We start from the raw sequence: 27,531 nt of genomic DNA on the forward strand, positions 1-27,531 counted from the left end.
ATCTTCTGTCAGTAGCAAAAAAAGAAGAGAGTTTTCAAGATTTGGCAGAGGTGTTACCTCAACAATGGGATTATTTAATGAGGATTATTTAATGGTCATTTTGCCTTGGAAGCATGGGAGATGATGGAGGGATAAATCCTCATATGAGGATTTATAAATCCTTATACACATCTATGAGTGAAAGACTTCCTAACAGAAATGCTGAAGACAGCAAGGACAGGTGGATAAAATGGTGCAGGTGAGCTCAGGTGCATAGGATACACAAAAGGGCCAGAGGCACTACACAGACGGAGTGAGAGTAAGAAGTTTCAAGAGCTTGGCCACTGGAGTATCATGGGCTCTGGACATGTCACAGGATTGAAATAAGGAAAAACTTCCTTAGGAAAGGAACAATTGGAGAATTTATAGATAAGAAACCCATGGTTTGTAACATTGTAAAAAGAAAGTTCACGAGCCTCATAATCTAGGAAAACCCCAATATGTTGTGGAGGAACAGTCACAGAGAGGACCAAGGTCAAAGGATCATAGTGAACATCCTCCTCAAAAGCTTTATATTCAAATATGGGAAGCCTAGCATCCTGCACAAAAGGATTATATTCAAATGTGTGAAGCCCTATAACCCAATAGCCACATTTAGGTTGATAATTTTTACTCTGTCCGTGGAAATTTGAGGACTGAAAATAACTTCTATCACACAACCCCAGATACCAGTCCTTCTTCTTGGACACATCTACCATCCAGTAATGTCTTCCTGATGTGATAGGTGGGTAGCCCAGAACACCTTCATGATAATTCCCATGATAATTCCCACGCTTGCGCGAGTGTTCAAATACAGGCTTGCGTGAGTAGTGAGTTACATATCTTAATTGTCTCTGGTCCTTAGAAATGACAATATTTGGATTGTTGCTTGGAGACAGTGTCAGGCGAACTGTAGAAAAATTAGAGTTACATGACAGCTACGATTTAGCTTTATTTGTGATGTTATTAAAGGAATCCTGAGAAGAATTTAAGAAGTGGAATAAATTCTGATCAGAAGTCATAGAGAGGGCTGGGACTGTAGCTCAGTGGTAGAGGGCTTGCATAGCATGCATGATGCACTGGGATCGATCCTCAGTACCACATAAAAATAAACAAACAAAATAAAGGCATTCTACCCATCTACAACTACCAAAAAAAAAAAAAAAAAAAAAAAAAAGAAGTCAGAGAGATAGGACACTGCAGAAACAAGTATGTGAGTGACTGTTGGAAGGAGCAACATGGACCTTAAAACATGAGAACTACCAGAGAAATCAATTCTGAAAGACGTTGAGAAGACTGTGGCTTATGATACAATAATTTCTGCTTACCCCAGTAGCGTTGAACATCTGTCAGCTCTGAAATGATAAAAATTCATAGTGTGAAATACAAAGGTGTCAGCACTGAAATCCATTCCCTTTCCAGATTAGGAAAAGGAGGAGGGATATCATAGGGCAGTAAACTGGCAAGTGAGGATGAATGGCCACTCCCCATTAAATATGACCACATGGTGAACACACAGAGTCCACTCTCCCTTACCTAGAAACCACACCTTCTTCCCCATCTGTCACCTGCCACCACTAGAATCACACACTTAACCTAGCTCTTCTCACCTTGAGACACCTGCAGCATCCCCTTCAGATCAGGAGCTCGGAATACTCTTCTTTGTTCCTTGGGGAAAGTTTCTGGCTTCCTCAGCATTAAGTCCTTATACCTAGGGATGGAAAAAGTTGACTCACACTTCAGACCTTGTGGTCCCCACCCGACAACAATGATTTCTTTCCATCATTTCACCCCATTGATGCACTTGAACTTTCTTCACCAAGGATCCTGAGAAGGGAAGATTCCTAACTCTGAACTCCTAAGAAATGTTTCATGGTCACCTCCCTATTTAATTTCTTTGTGATCTTGTGAGGGTCTTAACATCTCAGAAGCATAGTTTCTAAAATGAATCAAGTTGCCCCTCTCTCTCTACCTCCTAGAATGCATGGTCAATGGTGAAATATTGGATTTTATGAAACTCTGGTGTCTAAGAAAAAAGAATATGATTTGGGGCTGGGGATGCGGCTCAAGCGGTAGTGCGCTCGCCTGGCATGCGTGCGGCCCGGGTTCGATCCTCAGCACCACATACCAACAAAGATGTTGTGTCCGCCGAGAACTAAGAAAAAAATAAATAAATGTTAAAATTCTCTCTCTCTGTGTCCCCCTCTCTCTCACTCTCTCTTTAAAAAAAAAAAAAGAAAAAGAAAAAAGAATATGAGGAAAATCAGTGCTATGAGTGTGTGTTCTGGAGAAAATGTTCAGAAACTAAGACTGCAGGTCCTGGCTCCTGGGTATTTGAGAAATAAGAAATGTAAGAATCATACCTGGAAATGTTCAAAGCTTATTACTAATAAGGAAGCCCTCAGGTGACATCTGAGGTTTCATATTCTCTGGGGAAAATGTCAAACATTTGGGAAGAGCAATACTATGAACACAAAAGTCATAGTAGTCTTAAGTCTATGTTTCTGAAAATATGCACCTTTCCCAAAGTATGCGATGCACATGGATCAACTGATTCTGGTGTGTTGCTATCCTTGCACACCAAGGCAGTGCCTTCTGGGAACTTCAACTTAGTTCCTGACGGTTCAGCCTCCTTATCATGCAACTGGAAGATGCTTATACATACAGAAACTCTTTCATACACTTTATCCCTGATAGACCAACTTCAACTTCAGTCAAGATTTTTAATTATCCAGGGATTCTAGTTTGTTTGTGAAAATCTAAATAGAAATCACAAAGAAGCCCTTGGTCTCCTTTATTCCCAGAAGAAACATACAAACATCCAGGAATTGTCCCAAAGAGTAATTCTTAGTACTTATCAGACAAAGAAGAAAAATCTTGCCTACAGTAAATAAAGCAGCCATTAAAACTGCAGCCAGAGCTAGAAGTAGGCACATGAGGGCAAGAAATGGTGGTGCCACAGGGGGTCTAATGTTAGAACATCTTATCCCCAGGACAACTACTGTTTCAAACTCTGACCTCCACAACCCAAGTCCCCATCATAGAATCTGTCTAGTCTATACAATACTCAAATCGTGATTTGTGACTATAAATTTAATATAATACTATATCTAAATTTACCTGATCTGGGAGATGTTGTATTCTAACAGAACGCCAGATAATTCTACTAACTACAAATCTCTTCTTACTACACAAAAGGATCATCCCTGGTATCGCACACGTACCTTCTCATGACATCATTCATATCCTAGAAAGAAGGGGGGAAAAACACAAGTTACGAAATTACAGACTGTCCTCACTGACCAAGCTTCATCACATTGTCACCAGCCCCTGCTCTGCTGAGAACAGAGATGCTCACAGTGTGATGAACAAAATAGTAAAGATAAATTCAAGGGCTGGGGATATAGCTCAGTTGGTAGAGTGCTTGCCTCACATGCATGAGGCCCTGGGTTCAATCCTCAGCACCACATACAACACAAATAAAAATAAAAAAAAGATAAGTTCAAGCCAGTCATTCCATGGCTCCCCATGAGATAATTTAAATAAAGCACAATTCATTCACTTATTCAACATTTACATAAACTGATATACTATTATTTGCCAAGTATAAGCAGACTCTGGATAACCAAAGTTGAGTAAAAGACTGAAAGAAAGAGGAAAATGGCAGAAATCCACATAAGGCCAAAAAAATTCTTCAAAAATAAAGGGAAATAGATGTAATACCAGAAGAGAATTTAGAGTGTGTTGCTGGCACATGAGCTTGATGATTTTTATCTTTTTTTGGATTTGTTTTGGGGGGGTGCGCGGGGGGCCCACTGGGGATTGAACCCAGACACTCCCTCAGTTAGTGAGACTGACCTTGATGGAACTTACGATTCTCCTGCCTCAGCCTCCCAAAATATTGGGGTTATGGCATGTGCCATTGTGCGTGGCACAATATTTAAAGATGTTCAGTTGCAACCAAAATTCCTTCAACACATGGGTCAAATTCATAGAAAGAAATAAACTATAAAAAACTCTATAGTTCATTTCCCAAATTACTTCTTAATAATTTGGAAATATATTAACACAATAATTAAGTACTACTTTGATAATTTATATATGTATATTGTGTGTGTATATAACAATAAGATCCCAAAGAAGGAGGAAGGAAATGAAGTATTTGTGCCAAGTTTCTATATTTTGCAGGAATTAAGTTAGTATTGATGTGAAGTAGATTGAGACAGAATAGAGTGCATTTTGTAATCACCAGATCAAGCACTAAGACAACAAAAATACAGCTAGAAAACCAGGAAGACTAAATTTCTATCCTGGAATATATTTATTCAACAACAACAACAAAAAAAGGCACTTAAGAGAAGAAACATACCAAGAAACTTCAGAAGAAATATAGAACACAAATAACAAAGTAGTAAATATAAACACAATTATATCAGTGACTACACTGAATTCTATGGTCTCCATATCCTTATCACAATAGAGATTGTCAAATAAACATCAAGCAAAAATAAATGACATAAACAGGCTAACAATAGATGAAAAAGAAATTTCTTTAAGAGTTAATAAAGGTGATCAAATGTAAATAAACTGACTAAAGAAAGAAAAAGAAAGGCCAAGTGCAGTGGCACAGGGGATCACAAGTTCAAAGCCAGCCTCAGCAATTCAGTGAGGTGATAAGCAACTTAGTGAGACCCTGACTAATAATGCAAGGATGCTTCAACATACAAATTTTAACAGAATGTAATATTAAAACCATATGATGATTTCAAAAGATACACCAAAAGCATATCATGAAGTTCTATACCCTTTCATGATAAAAACTCTCAACAAATTAATTACATAAGGAATATACAATAAAATAAAGTCCATACATGACAAACTCAGAGGTAATATCATAATCAACAGTGAGATGGTGAAAACCCTTCTTCCAAGATCAGGAAAAAGCCCATTTTCACCACTTTTGTCAACATGGTACAGAAAGTCTTAGCCCAGGCAATTAGGCAAGTAAAAGAAGAAACAGATATGCAACATGGAAGTTAAATTTTTCCTCGTTACAGACAACATGATCTTATTGAAAACCCTACGGATTTCACAAACACACACACAGAAATCTTAGAATAAAAAACTAATTCAGTAAAGTTCTAGGATGTAAAATCAATATACAAAAGTTAATTGATTTTCTATACTAACAACTACCCAAAAGAAATGAAGAAACCCCCACTTATAATAGCTATAATAAAATAAAATACTTAAAGTTAACAAGGAAGTGAGAAATCTATATACTGAAACCTATAAAAAAGTTGATACAAAAATTGAAACAGACAAAAAAAGTGGAAAGATATCTTGTGCTAATGGGTTGAAAAAACTGATATAGAGAAACACTAAAATATTTCAAATTCAGCTAAAGCAGCAAAGCTGGAGGCATCACCATGAGTTTAAAATCTATAACAAAACTATGCTTTTTTTTTAATAAGCACTCTACTGACAAAGCTATATTCTCAGCCCTGATCTGTAATCTTTTGAAAAAAAAATTTTATTTATTTTTTAGTTTTTGGCAGACACAACATCTTTGTTTGTATGTGGTGCTGAGGATCGGATCTGGGCCGCATACATGCCCGGTGAGTGTGCCAGCCCCAACAAAACTATGCTAATAAAGACACAAAACAATGGCTATGAAAACAGATTCACTTGTCAATGGAAAACAATAGGGAGTCTGAAGGTTGGTAGGAATGGGTGTATTTATGGTCAGTTGATTTTTAATACGCTGTGTACCAAGAGTACACAGAAGGTTCAGGCATAGCGGCAATGCCCACTAAACCAGTGACTTGATCATATGTTCAAGCCAGCCTAGACAACTCAGCAATATCCTGTCTCAAAATTGAAAAAAATAAATAAATAAATAAAAAAGGGCTAGGGATATACGTAAGTGCTAGAGTTCCCCTTGGGTCAACCCATAGTGCTGGGGGTTAAGTACGGAGAAGAAAAAACTGTCTCTTGAATAAATTGCATTGGGACAACTGGATAACTATATGCAGAAGAGTGATAATTAGGAACATATCATACCACATACAAAAATCATTTCACAGTAGATAAAAAACTTCAACATAACACATGGAACTATAAAACTACTTGAAGAAAACATACTGCAGTACTCCATGTCATTGGTCTGAGCAATGATATTTTGACTGAACCCCAAACCCTGGCAACAAAAACAAAATTAGAAAAATGGTATTACACCAAACTGAAAAGCTTGTGCACAGAAAAGGAAATAATCAACCAAATGAAAAGACAGGCTACAGAATGGAGAAAACATCTGCAAAGCATATGTTTTTAAGGGGTTAATATCCAAAATATATAAAGAACACATATACACGTATAATTGAATAGCAGAAAAACAAACATCCAATTTAAACACTGGCAAAGGACTTGAACAGACACTTCTCAAAAGAAGACAAACAAACTGCAGGTATATGAAAAAATGCTCAAAATCACTAATCATCAAGGAAACATAATTTAAAACTACACTGAGAGATGCCACTTCACACTTGGTAAGAAGACTATTATCACAAAGGAAAGGCAAGCATTGGAAAGGACACGGAGAAAAGGAAACCTTGGCACAATGTTGGGGGAATGTAAATGAGCACAGCTATGATGACAGATAATATGGAGGCTCCTCAAAAGATTGAAAATAATCTAGCCACCCAGCAACTGGGACTATATCCAAAGTATATGAATAAGTATGTCCATGAGATATCTCTCAGATTTACTAAAACACTATTCACAATAGCCAAGCTTTGGAAAAAACCTAAGCACCCATCAAAGGATGAATGGATAAAGAAAATGTCTCTTTCTCTCTCTCTCTCTCTCTCTCTCACACACACACACACACATACACACACAATGGAATACTATTCAGCTTTTAAAAAGACAGAGATCTGTCATTTGCAGCAACATGAAATGAACCTGCAGGAGATTACACTAAATGAAACAAGCACTTAAGAACAAATGCTGCATGATTTCATTTAAGTATGAGGAATGGGCAGAAAATGATCTCATATAAGTAGAGAGTTAAAATGGGGCTAGTCAGGGGCTAAAGGGCAGGAAGAATTGGGCACACATGTGATAAATATATACATTTTCTGTAAATTAAAATAGTCAATACATAGACACATAGACATTAAAAGGATTACAAAGAATTCTTATGATTAATTAGGATTACATATTTGAAAATCAGATGAAATTAACAAATTCCTATAGGATATCAATGACCAAAAACAGACTCAGGAAGTATAAATCTAAAACAGCCAGACACCAATAAAAAAGTTTAAAAATTTGTATTGCACCCAAAAAGGCAGAATAGACTGAGATGGCTTCACGGGTGAATTTCACTGAATATTTAATGAAGAAATAATACCAATTCTTCCAATCCCCCCCGCCCCCAGGAACTACAGAAAGGGGGAAGTCTCAACTCATTCTATGAGGGAAACGATAGATACATCTCTTGTAACCGGAAGCCATTTGTTTGTCAGCAAGGAAGCTGAGGAAAAGATGCTTAGGGCTGGGGATGTGGCGCAAATGGTAGAGTGCTCGCCTGCATGCCTGTGGCCCGGGTTCAATCCTCAGAACCACATACAAACAAAGATGTTGGGTCTGCCGAGAACTAAAAGATAAATATTTTAAAAATCCTCTCTCTCTCTCTCTCTCTCTCTCTCTTTAAAAAAAAAACAACAAAAAACAAAGATGCTTAAAAAAGCAGAAAACAGGGCCTACCAAATATCACTGGTTACAGTGGATCTTCCCTCCAAGGTTTAACTTTTGAAATGCACTCGATAAAATAATAAAAATGGGATTTTTTCCTTGCTATTTACACATTTACTTATTCCATAAGCTTCATAATTGATTTGGGAATGAGGCACTTCAGGGCCCAGAGAAGCTGAAAGTCTTACCTGCAGCATCTCAACTGTTGACCCTTCCAACCGATGTTCCAGATCTGAGATGAAATCTTTCACCAACTGGCTCTGCCGGATCAGCTTACTTTCAGACTCTGTCAGGCTGTTCATAATAACTTCCTCCTCGTTCTTCAGCTTTTGGATCTCCTGCTCCTCCTCGGATTGGAGGATGTCTCTCAGTTTTCCAAACTCTATCTGGACATTTTCCACCTCACTCTGTATTTTGTTCTTTGGGGGGGGGGGAGATGGAGAGAGAGAGAGAGAGAGAGAGAGAGAGAGAGAAAGAGAGAGACTGGGAATAGGAACCATAAAAAGAACTATTTTACATGGGGAGTTCTCACAGGGTAGTCTTGGAACCAAGGGAGAGATTCTGAGAGAGGCCGATCTTTCCCTTTCCCTTCCTTCCTGACATTCCAAAACAATGACCTGAAGTCAGCATTGTCCAGACTCAACCTGAGCTGCAGTGGGATACCTGGGTGTGCCTCAGCTTCAGCTATCCAGGACACTCATATCTACTCCTCATTTCACTTTTTTTTTTTTTTTAGTATAATAGACTTTTTTAAAGTCACTGCCTATATACTGAGACAGAAGATTGTATTTACATAAGCAGAAGACGTAACATTTTACAACTTCTAAAATCAATCTCAACAATTATAATGACCTTGCATGTCAACACAAAGGGGAGGCATAAATGTTTAAATCTATGAAATCAAATTGTAATACTTACTGTAAAGAAAAATTAAAAAGCTTTCGAATAAAGGCCATTATTATTATTATTATTATTATTATTATTTTGGTACTAGGGAATGAACTCAGAAGCACTTGACACTGAGCCATAACCCCAGCCCTATTTTATATCTTATTTAGACACAAGGTCTAATTGAATTGCTTAGTGGCTTGCCTTAATGAAGCTCACTTTGAAATTGCCATCCTCCCATCTCAGCCTCCTGAGTCGCTAGGATTACAGGCGTGCATCACCACAGCCGGCCTAAAGGCCATTATTGAACCTACATGAAGAGCACAACTTGAACTTTTGAATTCATTCATCTTTTAAAGCTCTCCTCTGAATAACTTGAGTTCTAAGCATGGAATTCAGTACTGCGAGTATTCATTGGATTGAAGTTTGGCAATAATGTAGTCCAACTGCCTCCTTACTTCACACTGTGGGAAACTGCTCATGTCATAATATTGAGGGACAATTTTCACCAGCCATTCTAGCTTGATATCTGTACGTGTCCAGATGTAATTCTTTGTTGTTAGAACTAACTCATTATAAAGCACCCATTCAGCCTTGTGGTCAAGAACTCTAGAGAGATGCAACTGAATGACCTGATTACCTTTCACAGTTAAGTAATGGCCTGTTCCTTCTAAATGTGCCATCTGCATAAAATACCCAGTAACCAGAGCTTTTCTTATGTTAATATAATAGTCCCTGCTGATAAAGTCAGTACTTCTATGGGGCATAGAAGTACTGTTCATAATCTGTCCATAATTCGAGATAGCTACTGGCGTACATTGTCTGTGGATATCAGGGACTGGTAGTTGATGAAGTTGCCATAACACCACTGAACCGACCCATGATTTTGTTTAAAAGCATGATAGACATTCAGCAGGTACAGATGATCTCCATCTATGTGGGCAAATCTCATCTTGGTCTCATCTGCAGCTTTCTTGGCCTTCATGGGGCAAACAAAACACTGTGGGACTGACAACATAGCAGTAATAGATAGGGCCTCATTAGAACAATTGTAGTTGCAACTTGCAATAACTAATTTAGGAAGCTGTGGATCTAGAGGAAACTGCCATCATGGATCCCAATTCAGTCAGAGCTCCATCATCACTTAAAGCACCCAGATAATGCAAAATTCCTAGGGTTCTCATCAGAGTTTCAGGAGCTGGTGGATCCATAAAATCAAAATGCACCAATTCATCAAAACCAAGTTTCTTCAACTGTAACACCACTGATGCTAAATTAAAATGCACAATCTCAGGATAGGTGTTATCCTGCATTCCTGTTTTATAATGTTTCTCTGTGTAAATCCTGAAGCACTTCCTAGGTCTGGTATGTCTAGCTCAGCCAGCTCTGAAGCTGATCTGAAGCTGCTCTAATAGCTGTCACCAAAAGAGTGACAGTGATGTCAGTGATGTCCTGCAATGTTAGTTGACACGACCACCATTCTTCTAATTACTGCATTTTGTTTATTGGGAGGTGGAGGGTGCTACTGCTGGGGTGGAGTGCAGAGAAGGGTGGAATGATTTTTTTTTTTAATATATTCTTGACGATAACACTTAGATGAACTGAGAAGAAAATTTAGACAAGTCTATGGCTTTCTCAATTCTGTACACTGTTTTAGAAATACCTTATCTTGATTTTTAAAAAATTTTGTTTTTTTATTGTAATTTGTTATATATGATAGCAGAATGCACTACAATTCATATTTTTTGGAATAACATTTTTTAAGTATTTATTTTTTAGTTGTAGGTGGACACACAATATCTTTATTTCATTTTTACATGGTGCTGAGGATCGAACCCAGTGCCTCACAGTGCTAGATGACCGCTCTACCACTGAGCCATAACCCCAGCCCAGTGGAATAATTTTAATGTCATCAACTTCAGAACCCATAACATCAACCTCAAGCTTTATTCTTTTATAGGCTTCATCAATTTCTTCTTGATTGGTAAAGAAAAGTAGAAGATCTCCCTCCTCCTCTTCCCACATATGTATCTGGATCACTGTTTGAATTGGTGCTTCAAGATAGTTTCTCTCTGGTTCTGGAGTATAAAAGATCTCAACAGGATGTATGAGGCTAGGCATAATTAATAGTGGACAGTGATCAAAGTAAATCTGAATTTTCCCTCATGTAGTAGTATTCGTAACTATAACCTTTAAATCGAATCGATGTCTTACAACTTGCATTGAAACACCCATGAGAATATATGTAGCCAGTGTTCTTTCATGAGTCTCATCAACGATTATTACACCATAGTGCTCCAGGAGGGGATCGTTCATGGCTTCATGAAGTGACATCTCATCAGTCATATACTTAAGTATAGTTTTTGCACTACTACAGCCTTCAAATCAAATGGAATAACCAGCTTCCTGGCCCAACGTCACCTCTATTTCATCAGCAACTCTCTGAGCCACGCTCCCTGCAGCCACTCTCCTGGGCTGGGTACAGGCAACTCCTCTCTTGGGTCCTGGTGAAGATCGCACACACAACTGTGGAACTGTGTTGTCTTACCAGACCCAGTCTCACCAACCAGAACAAATAACAAATAACGAGCATATCTGTAAACTTATTCAAACAAAGAGCTGAAGTCATTTCTTTAGAATATCATAATCATCAAGGTGTATGGGGTAAACTGGTGAGTGGATTAATACACTGCAGAAGTGATTTGTGTCCTGCATGTCCAGTGGGTGCGCTGAATAGGCAGAATGTGTTGATAAGATAAATGAGAAACTTTTAAAGGTCGTAATACAGCACTGATGAGCACAGCAATTGGTTGAAGCTCACAATTCCTTCTGGCTTTCTTTCTCCCTCTCTTGCTCTCTAAGCCCTCTATCACATTCTCAGTCCTACTTTCTCTTGTTCCCTGCAGGCTTCTGGTTGGAGGAGTTATCCTCCCTTAGGTCCAACCAGTGCTATTTGGGCATCTTATTCTTTGAGCAAGTGGTTTGGAAGGAATTAAAAAGAAAAAAAATGTGGCGACTGTATTGGCATAGTGGAGAAGAACCACTTAACTCTTGGGGATGCCCACGCTCCAGCTACAACTTCCTCATTCCACTCTTGTACCTCTGCCGAAAGCTAAACATTGAGGACAGAACCATGACCCATAGCCAAAGTATTCCTTCAGTAGAATCAGAGTCTCAAAAAGCACCACAGCAACAGGATGCAAGCCAACCTCACTGGAGTGCCTCCCTGTGAACAGCTCTCTCCAAACAGCTGTACTCCTTTGTGTTGTACCCACTCTCCAGCCTCCACTCCAAAAGGAAAAGGGCAAAGAGGATTATTCAAATGCTTTCCACCTTATAGACTGACATGAAATAAAGAAGAATCCCTTCTTCCCAAGATCCTGCCCAGAGTTCTAGCTAATTCCCTCAGAAAGTATTTCCTCCTACCTTCCAGAAAGTTCTCTCAGTTTGGATGTCAACTTTCCACTTCTCAGCTTCTTCCTTGGATCTCTTCAGGTTTTGCAACATTTCCTGAAACTTCTCCTGTGAGAAAAGAACCACACCAGAGTCAAGGGAAGAATTTTCTTAGCACCTAGAGAGAGGATAAACCTGGAAAAAAATCAGGTTGATCTCAGAAGAAACTAGAGCTTTCAGAAACTGTGTGAACAGACAATGGTAATATATGAATTGGAAGAAATCCTGTGGTGGAAGGTGTCTTCTCTAAGTCTCTGGTAATAATGTTACCAACCTCTCACCAACAGTAGTCTAAATATTTTTGCACTAGAAGAGGAACCTGATGTTGCAGCAAGGAAAGAACTTATATATCAACCCTTCTCCTTCACTCTTCTGCTGAAAAAAGCCTTCAGAGCTTTTCTTGGACTCGAAATCTCTACCCATCTAGCACAAGGTGGTGTATTTTTATGCTCCCTGTCCAAGAGTTTCTACTCCAGGCTTAGCAATTAAGTGAAGGTAAAATCACATCCTTTAGGCCTCAGAAGGTAAGCATAGCATAGCATAGAAACAAATCACAGGCATCAGTTTCATGATACAATGAAATTAGACAAAATATCGTCTCTGTCCTCCCTCCATCTGATCTCTTACCTGGTACACCTGGATAACCTCCTCCAAGAGGAATGTGGAGTGTCCACGGTGCTCCTGAGAACGCTCACAAAGCCAGCAAATTACTGTCTTGTCTTCCTGACAGAAGAGTAGGAGCGTCTCTCCATGGCGTGCACAGTGATACACCTTCTGCTCCTCCTCTGGGTTCAGGTTGACACCCCTGAGCCTCTCCACTATGTTGGCCACATGCCGATTAGGCCGCAGGTTCTCAAACTGGTAACTGATTCTGCACACAGGGCAGCTGCTCTCCCCTTTTTGACTCATCATGGACTCATAGTTTGAAGTGATGCAGGCCTGGCAGAAGCTGTGTCCACAGTCAAGGCTCAGAGGCTGTGTCAGGAGATCCAGGCAGATGGGGCAGGTCACCTCCTCCTTTACATTCCCCAGGATTGCTGAAGCCATAGCATCTGTTTTCCTGCTCCTGCCTGTCCTGACTTCTGAGATTCCTCCTACTCAGATTCCTACATGATTGGAAGATCAAAAGTGGGCAGAGTAAGAAAGGTTGAAATAGAATGGATACTGACTATGTAGAAATGATAATAGACCCAGACCAAAATTTTTAAAAAAGAGGAAAAACAAAGAACAGAGTTTGGTAACATTGTGTAAGATCTTTTCATAATAAATATCAAGTAGGTCACGTCACATGATAAATTTCATATATGTAACGACTATTATTTCCCTTTACTATTACTGGAAAGGCAGAGAAATAGAGGCCTGTTCTAGCAAGAATTTTGTGTAACCTACTATCTATCCTTGCCTGTTTTTCCCCTGGCCAAAAACACATCCTCAGTGTTAAAAGCACCAAACAACTCATGCCTCAGGCATTTCACCCTTGCTCTTTCCCAGTATAGAAAGCTCCCTGATATTAGTATGACTCCTTACCTGTTATCTTATCACAAAGAGCTGCTCTGACTACCTTACCAAGAGTTCAAACACCTTCATCTCTGATACTTATGTAATGCTATTTTTTCTTATCAGCACATAATAAATAAAAATGAGTGTGTGCTCCTGGGAGTGTGTCTGAACCTCATAAGTTATAATCCTTTCACTAGATGTGTGAATAGAGATACTAAGTGACTTACTATTTTCAATGTGATTTATCTTCAGTACACTGAGGTGAGATGAACTTATTCCATTTAGGGTCCATTTAGATGTCCCCTCTCTACATTACAGTTAATCCAAGACAAAAGAGCTAACTGCATAGTTACCTATTGGTCTTGCAATCATTCTACAAAATGTCACTGACTTTGTGTTAGCAACTAGATTAAATATCAAAAACGTAAGATGAGCCCAAGCACAGTATAAACAACTAGGGATTAATCAACTGGACAGGCATAGTAAATTAAATAGCCAGAAGGAGCAGACATGACAAACACTACTAGAGAGATGGGCAAGTTGCTGCAAGACTAAATAAAAGGGGCAAAGAGAAGATTTTTCCAAGAATTCCAAGGTGAAAAGAAAGGTTTAACAAACCTAAAAAGCGTGAAGGGGAATATGGAATGAAAAAGGAGACAAATGTGTTAGGTAAAATAAATCACCCTTATGAAGAGCCTACTCATGTATGACATAAGCTCTTCAATGTTTTTGAAATTGCTAGCATAGGCTGGTGTGGTGGCATGTGCCTGTAATCCCAGCACCATGGGAAGTCAAGGCAGGAAGATCGCAAGTTTGAGGACAGTCTCAGCAACTTGGTGTAGACTTAAGCAACTTGTTAAGACCCTTTCTCACAATAAAAAATTAATAAAAGGGCTACGGATGTGGCTTAGTAGTTAAGCACACCATGGTCCAATTACCAGTACCTAAGTAAATAAACAAATGAACAAAATTGCCAGAATGCCTGATGTACGGTGAGTTGTAGGGCTTTGGTATCATATAAGTCTGCAGGAAACAGAAAATGTGACACTTCTCAATTATAGAACACTTGAGGACTATTTTCTAATAATAGGGAGAAAATATCAGTCTAAAAAAGTTCCTGTGTCACCCCAAACAGAGCTTTGCCTGAATTATGCAACTTTGTGTCCTGGTGCCAATATGATACCGTGCCCACCTCTCAGGGAAGCAGAGCCCCCATTGAGCTAGTCCATCCTGCTCTTCAGGCCAAAGAGCAGAAGTGCTCTTCCTCCTCAGAACCAAACTTGCACTCTAGAATGGGAGCTGCTGAGGCACTCTCCTCCCGGGAGTGGAGTCATCTCTGTGCCATACCATCTTTGAGGCCTGAACTGCTGTGGTGCCCCATCTTCTCAGGACAAGGTATTATCACTGCACTGTTCCTGAGCTGGGAACTGCAAGGACTGAGCCACAGCTGTGGCCCACATTCCTAGGTCTTTGCTGCGGGTGCACCATGGCCCCCAGAGCCTGGGCTTCCACAGAATCCTACTGTGTTGGTCCATATTTGTGCTGCTACAAAAAAATACCTGAGACTGTGTAGTTTTTTTAAAAAAACAACAACAATGAAAACATTTATTTCTTATGGGTCTGAGGGCTAGAAAGTCCAAGATTAGAGATCTATGTCTGCTGAAGCTTTCTTGGGCATCATCTTGGGGCAAAAAGGAGTAAAGTGCATACATGAAAGAGACAGAATATGAGACAAGTGGGAAGGAGGCCAAACTCATCAGCACCTCACTCCCATGCTAACTCTCTCCTGTAATAACAGCATTAATCCATTAATGAGGACAGAAGCCTCATGACCTCATCACTTAGAGGGCCCACCTGTCAACAGCATTGGGGATTAAGTTTACAACATGTAAATTTTGGCATAGATTCAAGGGTTGGCCCCATTCTACCCCATGTCAGAGCCATAGCTATATGTCCTCTCCCTGGGCCTCAGCTTCTAGGGTACACCTCAGAGTCTCAGGGTAGGGTTGTAAGGGTGACCTACATATACCCTGGTTAATGATCTCATGAACCAGAAGTTCCTAAGTGCCACAGAAGTTGGTTCCACAAGTCTCTAAGTCCAAGATCCTGGCTCTGCAGCCACTCTGAACATATGTACCCTGGAACCCAAGTGGCATCAAAAGCTACCGACAAGACACCAGCTGTGTTGCCATGGCTGTTGCCACAGGTTCTTGCAGTGCAGGCCACTGAGTCACATTCAGACTTTGCACATTGATTACAGCTGACAGAGCTACATGAAGACTCCTCCATTATGCCTACCTAAAACCAGAGCCACCCCACCCTGTTCAAGTGGCACTCTTGTAGTCACCTGAAGTGAAAGTCTTTCCCCACAAAAGATAATCTGCAAAGCTAACATGCAGACAGCCACATGTATACTCAAGAGGTGTGAAGAAGCAAAGAAAGAGGAATCTATCAAAGGAACCTCCAGTAACTGACCCCAAGGAAATGAAAAGCTACGAACTGCACCCAAAGCAAATCAAAATAACAACGAGGAAAGAAGAGTTTCAGCAAACTTAACAAAAGAGCCACAGAGAAATATTAGAGCTGAAAAATTCAATACAACAAAGGAAATTAAAACTGCAGGAGAGAATTTCAACAGTAGATTAGCTCAGGCAGAAGAAAAAAAAATCTATGAATTTGGGAACCTGTGTTTGGTGTGCATGTCTGTAATCCCAGCTACTCAGGAGGCTGAAGCAGGTGGATGAAATTTCAAAATTAGTCTGTGAGACTTAGTGAAACCCTGACCCTAAATATAAAGGCTGGGTATTTAGCTTAGTTGTAGAGTGCTTGCCTAGCATGCACAAGGCCTTGGTTTTGATCTCTAGTAAAGCAAACAAAGAAACAATGACAACAAAAACAAAACACAAGTGGGATTTATCTGTGGCATAAAAAACTAGCACATACAAATCAATCAATAAGACACATAATATTACAGAACAAAAGATTAAAACCACATGGTGGCCAGGTGTGGTCGTGCAAGTCTGTAATCCCAGTGGCTGAGGAGGCTGGGGCCGGAGGATCTTGAGTTCAAAGTCAGTCTCAGCAAAATTGAGGCGCCAAGCAAGTCAGTGAGACTCTGGTCTCTAAATAAAATACAAAATAGGGTTGGGGATGTGGCTCAGCAGTAGAGTCCCCTTGAGTTCAATCCCCAGTGAAGGGGTTATGGAAAATAATATTCCTACAAGAACCCAGCCACCCCCTAACAACAGAGGAACAGTGTGACTCAGGAGGAGGAAAGGAAACTAGCCAAACATTAAACCTCTCCTAGAAACAATGGGCCCCAAAGTAAAAAAACAAACTTTCATCCCTTCCTGGGTTCATCCCCAGCATCTCCACCAAAAACAAACATTCATCCCTTCCCAACCACAATCAATCCTGAAAGGAGGAGGCCTGTATTGAAAAGCTAGGCCCTGGACTTTTACCCTTTCCCACTGCAGATGAGTTCTGGAAGGTAAAAAGCCAATAGTGAAACTCTAGGTAACAATGGGTCCCAAAGGAAGGAAGATAAGCAGTGAACATTAAAAAAAAAAAAAAAAAAAAAAAAAAAAAGTTCTGAGCTTTTTCCCAGTGACAATGAGTTTCAAACTTTTGACAACTGTCTTCATGAGCTAAAATTTTAACCTGCACAACTAGGTCCCTGATTGTTCCAATAGCACTTTTACAGTCTCCAATGATTAATTCACCCTCATTGTAAATTATAAAACTCAGACTCCTTCTGTAATCCGAAGGCCATTTTTGCAAACAGAAAATGTGCCCTCTCATGCAAAATTGATTGACTGCCCTGTAGAATAAAGGAGAGCTTGCTGATCTGTTTGAGGTCAGCTTCGGTCCTGGTTATCTGTATTTTCATTATGGTGCGGAAACCATGTTGGTTATTTTTGCTTACACCTGGTAGCCTCCCTGCAAACAAACAAACAAACAACAAACAAAAATGATGACCATAATTGGTGCATGAAAGCATCTGACAAAGTACAACATCCTTTTATTATTAAAATCTAAAAAATTTAGGAATCAAGCCGGGCAAGGTAGTGCAGACCTGTAATCCCAGCAGCTAAGGAGGCTGAGACAAAAGAATCACAAATTCAAAACCAGCTTCAGCAATTTAGCAAGGCCCTAAGCAACTCAGTGAAACCCTGTCTCAAAATAAAATAGAAGAAAGAGCTGGGGATGTTGCTTAGTGGTTAAGAAGCCCTGGGTTCAATCCCCAGTTTAAAAAAAAAAATAGGAATAAAAGAAAAATTTCTTCAGGATAATAAAGACCATATATGAAAATACTATAACTAATAGAGGATAAAAGCTTTTCTTTGCAGATCTGATAGAGAACATGTTCACATTTGTCATTTCTGTTCATCATAGTACTGAAAGTATTGCTGAAAAGTCAGTCTTTGTCCTTGAAGCCAATCCAATAACGAGGACATAGTTGTTAGGTCGGTGGCAGTGACTTGGTGGCGACTTAGTGGCAACTTAGAAAAAGAAAAAGAAGACTTATTGCTTTACTTGCTAAGGAGAAACATGGGGGATTCTTGCACTGAAGTCTATGATTTTGCCTGTCAGCAGAAAGGGGGCTTTTAAAGAGGTGATTCAAAGGCTACATTACACTTGTTGTGTTCTCTGTTGGAGTTGTAATTTACTTGTTAATTCTTCTGATACCACCCCCAAAGTCTGAGTTACTTCTTCCTATGGTGGGTGTGTATCCAAGGACAGATAAATCTGGTTACCATGGGGGAAGAAAGGTAACCCTATTTCCCATGAGATTAAGGAAAAGGAAAGATTAGGGAGGAGCAGGGAGAGAAGAAGAGAAAGAAGCATGAACATTTTAAAAATAAGTTGCAGTGCCAGAGCAACAAGGGCTACTACATTCAAAGCATAAAATGGATCACTGTTATAAAAGAACTGAGAAGAACAACCAGATGAAAGAAAGAAAGAAAACTATACAAATGGGAAAGGAAATGGTAAAATTGTATGTATTTACAGATGACAGAAAACTCCAAATACTACATAAAACCTCTTAGAGCCAGTAAAATAATTCAGCAAAGTCACAAGATACAATATCATCATAGAAAAATCAGGCTGCATTTCTTTGCACAAATAATGATTACCCACCTACACACCTGAAAAAGAAATTAACCAGGCTGGGGATGCAGCTTGGGATGTGCAAGGGCCTGGTTTCCATTCCTAGTATTGAAAATTAATTAAGAAGTCATTCCATTTATGAAAGTGAAACCAGAGTTGGGAGATGAGACTAGATTTTCCACTTTACCAAATTCCCAAGTTTTGAAGAATAAAGTCCACAGATAATCACAGAAGGGAAGTAAATGGAACAGGATTTATTTAAGCGAGAAGAAATACAATCCCACTTTGTGCTATCTTCGGAGTTTATATATGGTTCTAGGGCAGAGCTTGAAGCAAATCTATGTAAACTGGGTATGGAAAAGGCATGTGGCTATCATCCAAGTTTCACTTCAATCCTTCTTACTGTAATCCATTCTCCTTCCTGTAACTTCCATTTGGTTCACCTCCACCTTCCATTTTCTACCTCTGGGACAAAGAAGTTGGTTGTAGGTGTACTCACAGGTGAGCCTTCAGGACTTTTACATTTGAAATAGGCCTTAACATGTGCATTCATATGTACACTGTTGTACCCCTTAGCCTCCAGGTGTGGTTGAAGGGGGCCCAATTTCTTGACTGCCTGGCCATTTTACTGATCTATTCTATCCTCATTCAAAAGCATAAAAAATAAAAATAGGAAAAATGTAACTAAAGACATGGAATATTTGCACAATAAAACTAACCTATTGAAAGTAATTGAAAAGGGCATAAATTAACATAAAAATGTCTGGTATTCAATGATTGCAAGAATTAACATTCTTAAAAAAATCCATACTGTCTAAAGCAATACACAAATTCAAGGTAACCCTTATAAAAATCTCTATGGTATCAGTCACAGAAATAGGAAGAACAAGCCTAACATTCATTGGAAATGACAAATAAAACTTCAAAAGGTCAACCCTGAGAAATTTCAAAGTATGTTACAAAGCAAAATTACTGAAAACAGTACAACTGACATAAAAATGTACACACAGATGAATGAGCAAAGTAGAGAGCCCAGAAATAAATCCAAACATATATAGTCAAATAATTTTTTGACAGTGGAACCAAGAAAAAAACAATAAAGAAAAGACAGTTTCTTTAATAAACAGTACTGGGAAAAAGAATTTCCAAATGCAAAAGGAGGAAAGTTGACACTTATCTTAAGCCCTAGAAAAAAACCAACTGAAAGCCAATAAAAGATCTAAATGTAAGGCATGAAACCCCTAAAAGCAAACAGAGGAAAAGCTCTCTGACATCGGCCTTGGCAATAATAGTTTGGATCATATTAAAAATCCAGGCTATATATAACATAAGGTTCTCTAGTTCTATCCATTTACCAATAAATGCCATAATTTCATTTTCCTTTATCGCTGAATAAAACACCCTTGTGTATATATGCCACATTTTCTTCATCCATTCATCTGTTAATAGGCACCTGAACTCACAAAGTCAAGGATTGAACATTTTCTCTCACATGCAGAAGCTAGACCAAAATAAAGGGGAAAAGGTGGGGAGCATTCCAGGAAAAGAGAAGAGACATCAGTGGAGTAAAGGAAGAGAAGATGGGGGGAGGGAAGAGCACAGGAAATGGGAGGAATCACGGAATAAAATTGACAAATGGTTCTATATACATAAAGGAATGTACTACAATGACTTTCACCTGCAGAAAGAAGACCAGTAGAGAAGTGTTGAGAGCCACAGCCCAGTCGGGATGGCACCTAGCTTTGCCAGAAGGAGTGTTTGAGAGGTGATGCCAGAGAGCCACTAAGATGATGATAATTAAGTTATAATTGCTGTGACTGGATGATGCTGGATAGAAACAGACTGTGTATTGAGTTGTATATAGACCCCTGCTGTCTGGCAATAGGTCGGCTCCTGTTGCCTCAGGCGCCCAGTACTTTGGAGTTCCCCTGGTGGCTCGGTTATTTTGTGCCCAGGGAGATTGTGGTATTTGGTGGCCCATGTGGGGGATGCCTGAACTTGGGGGTAAGTGAAATTGCTCGCCCCTGAAGGAGAGGGAGAGAATGGGTGACCATTTCAAACAACAATGTGTTCTTGTTTTGATTTGTTTTGTTTTTGTTTCAAGCTGCCGGTCCCTAGAACTTTCTCAGGCAAACTGGGGAAAATGGTTGGCTCAGGATTGAAAGTTGTTTGGCCCTGAGGAAGAGACAGAGATAAACCACGGATACACATATCAAGAAAATAGAAAAACTGATACAACGAATTTTTGTTCCGTTTTTGTTTCATTCTGTTTCGGTTTTGTTTTGTGTTATCTTGTTGGGTTGTGTTATACTTGTAGCAGAAATATGGGGTCAGAAATGAGCAAAAAAAAAAAAAAAAAAAAACCGAAAGGGTGTTAAGTAAATTGCTAGAGGAAGGAGGCATTCAGGCAGCGAGTGCAGAGAGAGCACAGGAGGTGGCAGCCCAGCTTGAGATAGCGGCAAAGAAGTTTTTCTATCTAAAAGGAAAAGATAGCAACTAGGATAACTTTATCAGACATAAATAGGAAATAGCTTTCTAAAATACTGCTTAGCATTAAGTTCTTAAAGTAATTTTAATGCCATTTAAAAAAGATTTTGAGGAAACTAGGCTTACTTTGAAAGCATGAGAAAGAAAGAAAGAATAAAAAGGTGTTTGTACATGGCAGATTGAGACAAAAATTCTTTTTTTTTAAAGAGAGAGTGAGAGAGGAGAGAGAGAGAGAGAGAGAGAGAGAGAAAATTTTTAATATTTATTTTTTAGTTCTTGGCGGACACAACATATTTGTTGGTATGTGGTGCTGAGGATCGAACCCGGGCTGCACGCATGCCAGGCGAGCGCGCTACCACTTGAGCCACATCCCCAGCCCAAGACAAAGATTCTTAATGGAGTAAAAAAAAGAAAAAAAAAGAGATTTTAAAAAGTTGTCTAAAGAGGATTGCAGAGTTCTTAATAAAAGCCTTTAATTGAAGGGCAGCCGTGTAAACTAACATTAAAGCGATTTAAACAGAATCTAAGCCTCATTTAAAAGAGTGAAGCTGTAGGTGGTGAATAGTCATTTAAAAGTACAGTATAGATGATAATTGGAAGGCTTTAAAAGGTTAAACTGAAGGTGGTTAAGATGCCTTCATGCCGGAGAAAAAACTAAAGACATTATAACTCATTGCTTACAAAATTTTGCCACTGTAGGCATTCCAAAACAGTTAAAAACAAATAATGGCCCTGGCTATACTTCTACCTCTTTTAAACAATTTTGCTCATCATACTATTAAAATGTACTTATTAAAGCAAAAAGAGGGAATTGGGAAGGGGTATATATCCCCCAAAGATAAATTTAAAATAACCCTTTTTACTCTAAACATTTAAAATTTGGATTCATCAGGGCTTAGTGCTTTGGAAAGGCATATGTGTCCAAAAAATGTACATGAGCCCAAGGTACTCTGGAAGGATATTCTAACAGGACAATGAAAAGGTCCTGACCCAGTGATTGTTTGGAGTCAGGGGTCTGTTTGTATGTTTCCACAGGGAGAACAGCAGCCAATTTGGATTCCAGAGAGACTAACTAAAGTGATTTCCTATAGACCAAAAAGAAGATGACTTGGCTCAAATCCATAACAGCTGATATCCAGAACTCCAGTTTGGCTATCCTTACATCTGCGACAGTGATTATCCCACACCTGGAGGCTAATGAATAATGAACACCATTAAGGCCTATTTCAAATGTAAAAAAACCTTGGGGCTTGCTTGAGGGAATACCTTCAGACCCATATGCAAGTTACAGGAAAAAAGATGGGATATCAAAAGAAGAGTCAAACCCAGGTGGTAACCAGAATGCTTTTTTCAATATCTATTTTATTATTGCCCTTTCCCACATCATGAAGTTCCATTTTATTTTTTGAGCTCATACAGACCTAGCTTAATGTTTTTCTTATCAGTTCTATTTTTTGACTGTGGAGTTTTTAAACATTGTAATGGAGATTTCACCTGTGAAAAGCTACAAGGCCTTTACTATTATGTTATGTGTTGTATGTATTGTATTATGTGTGCACACTTGTGTTTTGTGTTGTATGTCTGTATGTGCATATGTCCATATATCATATATGAGGAGCGCACATGAAAAAATGGATCCAAATTTTTTTTTTATTATTCATGTGATTTAAATGGTTTAATTTAAATTGGTTAAACAGCTGTTGAAGACTGTTTTAAAATGTGAACAAAAAAGGAGGTTAACAGACCTGTTTGTTTACTTTCACCTTTCCTTTTCATTATATCTAATTCTATTCAGGATACTAAATTGTTTAGAAAATTGCTTTTTTTAGTGCCTGCTGGAATGTTACATAATTTTTTTTTTTTTTAGCCATCATTGCCAGAATTCCTATCTTCATCCCAGTGCCGGTGAAGACAAAGATAAAACCAAACTATAGCTTCTGCGATAGCTATCACAACAAACTGTATAAACTGATACATCAATGAATAATGTAACTCAACAAGTGATGCTCAATCAAGGAGTCGATTTACTTTGTGAGGAAATGGACATATTAATGGATTCCTCTGCTTTGAACTGCTTGCAGAACTTGCCTGGACTATGTATCACTTGTATGCATTGTGAACTATCTGTTGGTGCAGCAACTTGTGGTAGTGCCAGGGTATTTTTGCTGATGATGTCATCGGTGGTACAATTTTTCCAAAAGGAGCCGTCAATTGACTTGATGTCATGGTATTTTTGTATCCTCCTCCCTTCTGCTTGTGATAGTCATTCAGCTAAAATTTGGGGGCCAACAGAGGTGAGGCAAAGAACCTCACCCCCCCACTGGTGCAAAGGCTATCCACAAGTATGGCTGTATGCTGGGCTGGTAGTCAATGATGGGTAAGATCCAATTGCAATGGTACCAATCTAAGACAGGAGGCTGACGCCTTGAGGTCAGCTTCTCTGATGATGGGTAAGGACCATATGTATTATTGGACAACCTAAGACAGGCACGGTCCCTAAGCCACATGCTTGTTGTTTAATTAAACAGAAGGGGGGAGATGTTGAGAGCCACAGCCGAGTCGGGATGGCACCTAACATTGCCAGAAGGAGTGGTTGAGAGGTGACACCAGTGAGCCATTAAGATGATGATAATTAAGTTATAATTGGTGTGACTGGATGATGCTGGATTGAAACAGACTGTGTATTGAGTTGTATATAGACCCCTGTTGTCCAGCAATAGGACGGCTGCTACTTTGGAGTTCCCAAGTTGAGTTCTCGCAGGGGTTCCTGGTGGTGGGTGTGGAGCCCGGTGGATTATGAGAGAGTTCCCGGGGAGTGTGCGTGGAGTGCTGGTGGAGTTCGGGCAATAAAGGACTTCCTGTTTGGACCTACAAGTGCCTCCTGGGGGCTCGGTTATTTGTGTCCAGCTAGACTGTGGCAGAGAAGAGAAAGAGGAACAGAAGGGAGGAGAGTGAAAGGGGAAGTAGTGGGGACTGAAATGGAACAAAATGTATTCCATGCACATATAATTATGTCAAATGAACACCACTATGATTATAATGCACTAATATAAACATTTTTTTAAAAAATCCAGGCTACAGTGTGATGTTCTGGGTTGGATTCGCAGCACCAGAGGGAGGCATGGAGCTCGGATTACAAAATCCAAAAATAATTATACAGAAACAGTTCTGCACAGCAAAGGAAACAATCAACAAAATAAAAATGTCTTCTGATTGGGAAAAAATATCTGTAAGGCACAGATCAAATAACTGGTTGATACAAAAAATACACGAAGAACTCATACAAGTCAGGAACAGAAAAATCTGATTTTAAATATGGATAAAGAAACTGATGGATATTTCTGCAAAGAAGACATAAAAATTGGCTAAGAGGCATATCTTAAAAGGTACTAGACATCACTAATCATCAGGGACATGCAATTCAAAACTACACTAGACATTACCTTATACCAGGTAAGATGGCTTTTATAGACAAGATGACACATAAAAAGTATTGGCAAGGCCATGAAGAAAAGGGAACCATTGCATACTTTTGTGAGAATGTAGTCATGTGACAATATGGAGACCCCAACAAAATGAAAAACAGAACTACCAAATGGCCTGGTAAGTCTTCTTCCTGGGTACATGTCCAAAGGAGATGAAATCATGTTCTTATAAAGATATCTGTACTCCCATGTTCACTGTGGCATTATTCACCATAGTCAAGACTTAGGAAACAATTAAATTGTCCATTGGTTGATGAATGGATAAAGAAATTTTTATGTCTGTTTGTCCATCCATCCATCATCTATTAATGATACATAATTCAGCCTCAGAAGAGGAGTCCTGTCATTTGGCACAACCTGGATGAACCCAGAGGACAAACTAGGTTTGTAAAAAGCTAAGCAACATAACAGAACTTTAATATTTTGTGATTGAGGTAAACTGTTTCTCTTGGCATGATGGAAGTACTGATGTTATGTAGAAAGGATTACTTTCTCTAAAGAGGCTGAGAAAATAAAATTGAATTATACTTAATTTGCTAAACACTGTCATCTAGTATCAGTTGAGGCTTTAAACTGAAAAATAATAAGTCAATTCCAAAATACTGTGAAATGTTAATTACTACAGAGCCCTTCCTGCACCCTCACCAGGAACCTGCCCTTGATCCAACAGGTTGCTAAGGTAACCTGTCCCAGGAATTGTCCCACCCCACAGAGAGCTATAAGCTTGTTAATTAATGTGCTCTGAGCTGCTCCATCCTGCCCTTCCCCCTTCAACCCACCTATTTCCCACAATGAGCATTCTGGGCCTATTCAAGTAAGCAGGAAGGAGAGAGATAAGGGGAAGAGAGCAGAACAAAGGAAGCCTAGGACATATAAAAAGGCAGAACACCTTGTTTCTGAGGATACTAGGATACAAGCTATGGCTCCCTTCTTCTTCCTGGGGAAAGTCTATGTTACCTCTTTTTAAATAAAACTCTGCCTTATATGCTTGCTTCTGCATGCTTCTTTAGTGTTCAAACTTCAACATGCAATGGAGAAGAACTCGTCACCTATAACAGGTGGCATTAATTCCACTGACTATGGAGGCAAAGAAAGGAAGATCACGTGTTCAAAGTCAACCTAAGCAAGTTAATGAGACCCTGTCTCAAAAAATGGCGGTGTGTGGCTCAGTCAGTGATTAGGCGACCCTGGATTCAATCCCTGGTATTAAAAAAAAAAAGTGAGATTTCTGTAATTTCCCATGTCCTTTGCCAGTTCTACTTAGCTGAGTTCTGCTTTTGGCAGATATGGCTCAAGGGGAGGGAAGAGCAAGGGAGATGACTTCTTTTTATTGTTTAATTATATAGAGAACAATGAGTTTCATATGACATATTTATGCATGCATGTAACAAACTTCATTACAGTCCATCCCAAGTAGCCCCTTCTCTCTCCCTCCTCCCACTCTCCCCTTCTTTTACCCTACAGTTCTCTTTTCAGGAGATTCCCTTTGGTTCTCCTTAGAGTCAACATGTGAGAAAATATACAACCCTGGACTTTCTTTGTTTTTAAGGAACTGCAGTAATTCCGTGTCTGGGTGGGGGCTGTGAAATAGGCCTGGCGAGTAGATAAGAGGCCACAAAGCATCAGGGCTTCTGAATGCAGGCCAAGGTGATGGGAATGGATCTGTAGCTGCAGATCACATTATTACCCTGAGGGGCATGATGATTTCAGTTTTAAAGATCTCTCCAGCTCTGCCACAGTTGTTGGGGGAGGGAACATCTATCCAAGGAAAAAAGGACTCTGGCACCCTTCACCAAGGTGCAATTCAAAATTCCAGACCAGGAGGGAGACAGGGTTAGGTTCAGCATGGACAATTAAGGTCCCTCCAGGAAGCCAATGCCTTTCATCCCTTTACTCCCAACTTCTTTCACAGCACCCCTCCCCCAGGCTGCGCTCAGCAGGGAATCCTGGAGCTGGGCCAGCGGGCCTTCAGAACAGCTTCCTGGCAAGAAGTCAAACTCACCCAAGCGAATCCGGGTTTTCTTCTAAAGTCTTCCCAACTCTGCTCTCTGCAAATTGGCTCAGTAGCCCTTCAGAAACTCATGGGAAGTGGGGTCTGCGGGATTGGGCAGATGTGGGCAAGATTCCTTCTCCAAACCTGCCTCCACCAGGGCTTTCCCCCTGAGCTTAGTGCACCTCCAGAGAAAGGAAAGTTATATTCTTGTGGGCGGGGAAGAGAAACTCGGCCAATGTGCTGCCTTCACGTAAGCCTCTTGGTCCACCCCACACCCCAATTAATAGGCCCCTGTGCAGCCCTGCCTTCCCCAGGTGGAGCTGAGGTAAAACGAAAGGGCACGCCCCGACCTCTGACCCATTCAACTTGCTATCTATTGACTGGCCACAGTTCGAATTACTGTAGCTCTAAAATATGTTGGCTGTTACCTAGCATGTTGCCCTCTGTGTATCTTTTGCTCTGCTGTTGAGTATTTTATTTCCCAGATTTTTCGAAATTATGAGTGCATGTCAATTATATAAATTACGGGTTTGATTGTGACATTTCCAGATGTGCATATATTGATTTATTCATGTTCACTCACCCTAGTGTCTTCTTTTACCCTCTTGTCTCTTCCCCCTTCTTTGGTCCCTTTCCCCTTTAAAGGATCTTGTTATCCTGTCACTTCCAACATAATCCCTGTTAACCCAACATAGTACTGAAAGTTAGAAAAGGTGCTCCTAATGGAAATTCTTCCCATGTGCTCCTCTTGTTCCTGATACCTTAGCTGGGTTGTGCTTTCAGCCAGCTGATGTGGCTCATAGAGAAGGGTATACATAGTTAAGGATATTTAGAGTA

At 39.7% G+C, this 27,531-nt stretch overlaps 1 protein-coding gene and 1 pseudogene across 2 annotated transcripts; both read right to left on the reverse strand.

The window, feature by feature from the left end:
• Positions 1–105: 105 nt before the first annotated feature.
• Positions 106–26,827, reverse strand: LOC308642017 (tripartite motif-containing protein 5-like). The gene is made up of 8 exons (XM_081280612.1): positions 26,704–26,827; positions 12,745–13,223; positions 12,091–12,186; positions 7,965–8,195; positions 3,243–3,265; positions 1,629–1,729; positions 1,347–1,373; positions 106–928 (listed from the first exon to the last, which is right to left on the reverse strand). Exons 2-8 carry the CDS (start codon positions 13,162–13,164, stop codon positions 309–311), a joined length of 1,518 nt encoding a protein of 505 aa, XP_081136738.1. The 5' UTR covers positions 13,165–13,223; positions 26,704–26,827; the 3' UTR covers positions 106–308.
• Positions 9,060–11,799, reverse strand: LOC308634608 (ATP-dependent RNA helicase DHX15-like; annotated as a pseudogene). The gene is made up of 3 exons: positions 11,765–11,799; positions 10,513–11,530; positions 9,060–10,186 (listed from the first exon to the last, which is right to left on the reverse strand). The product of its transcript is annotated as an ATP-dependent RNA helicase DHX15-like (transcript).
• Positions 26,828–27,531: the final 704 nt, after the last annotated feature.

Source organism: Spermophilus citellus, assembly GCF_964194105.1.
Source record: "Spermophilus citellus genome assembly, chromosome: 2".
Lineage (NCBI taxonomy): Eukaryota > Metazoa > Chordata > Mammalia > Rodentia > Sciuridae > Spermophilus > Spermophilus citellus.

Bases quoted from the DNA above. Each gene is read 5' to 3' on its own strand.
- LOC308642017 (XM_081280612.1), bottom strand. From the start codon at position 13,164: ATGGCTTCAGCAATCCTGGGGAATGTAAAGGAGGAGGTGACCTGCCCC. The intron at 12,187-12,744 runs GTAAGAGATCAG...CTTTTCTCACAG, and splicing joins AGGTTATCCAGGTGTACCAG to GAGAAGTTTCAGGAAATGTT. The intron at 3,266-7,964 runs GTAAGACTTTCA...CCTTCTTTCTAG, and splicing joins CAACAGTTGAGATGCTGCAG to GATATGAATGATGTCATGAG.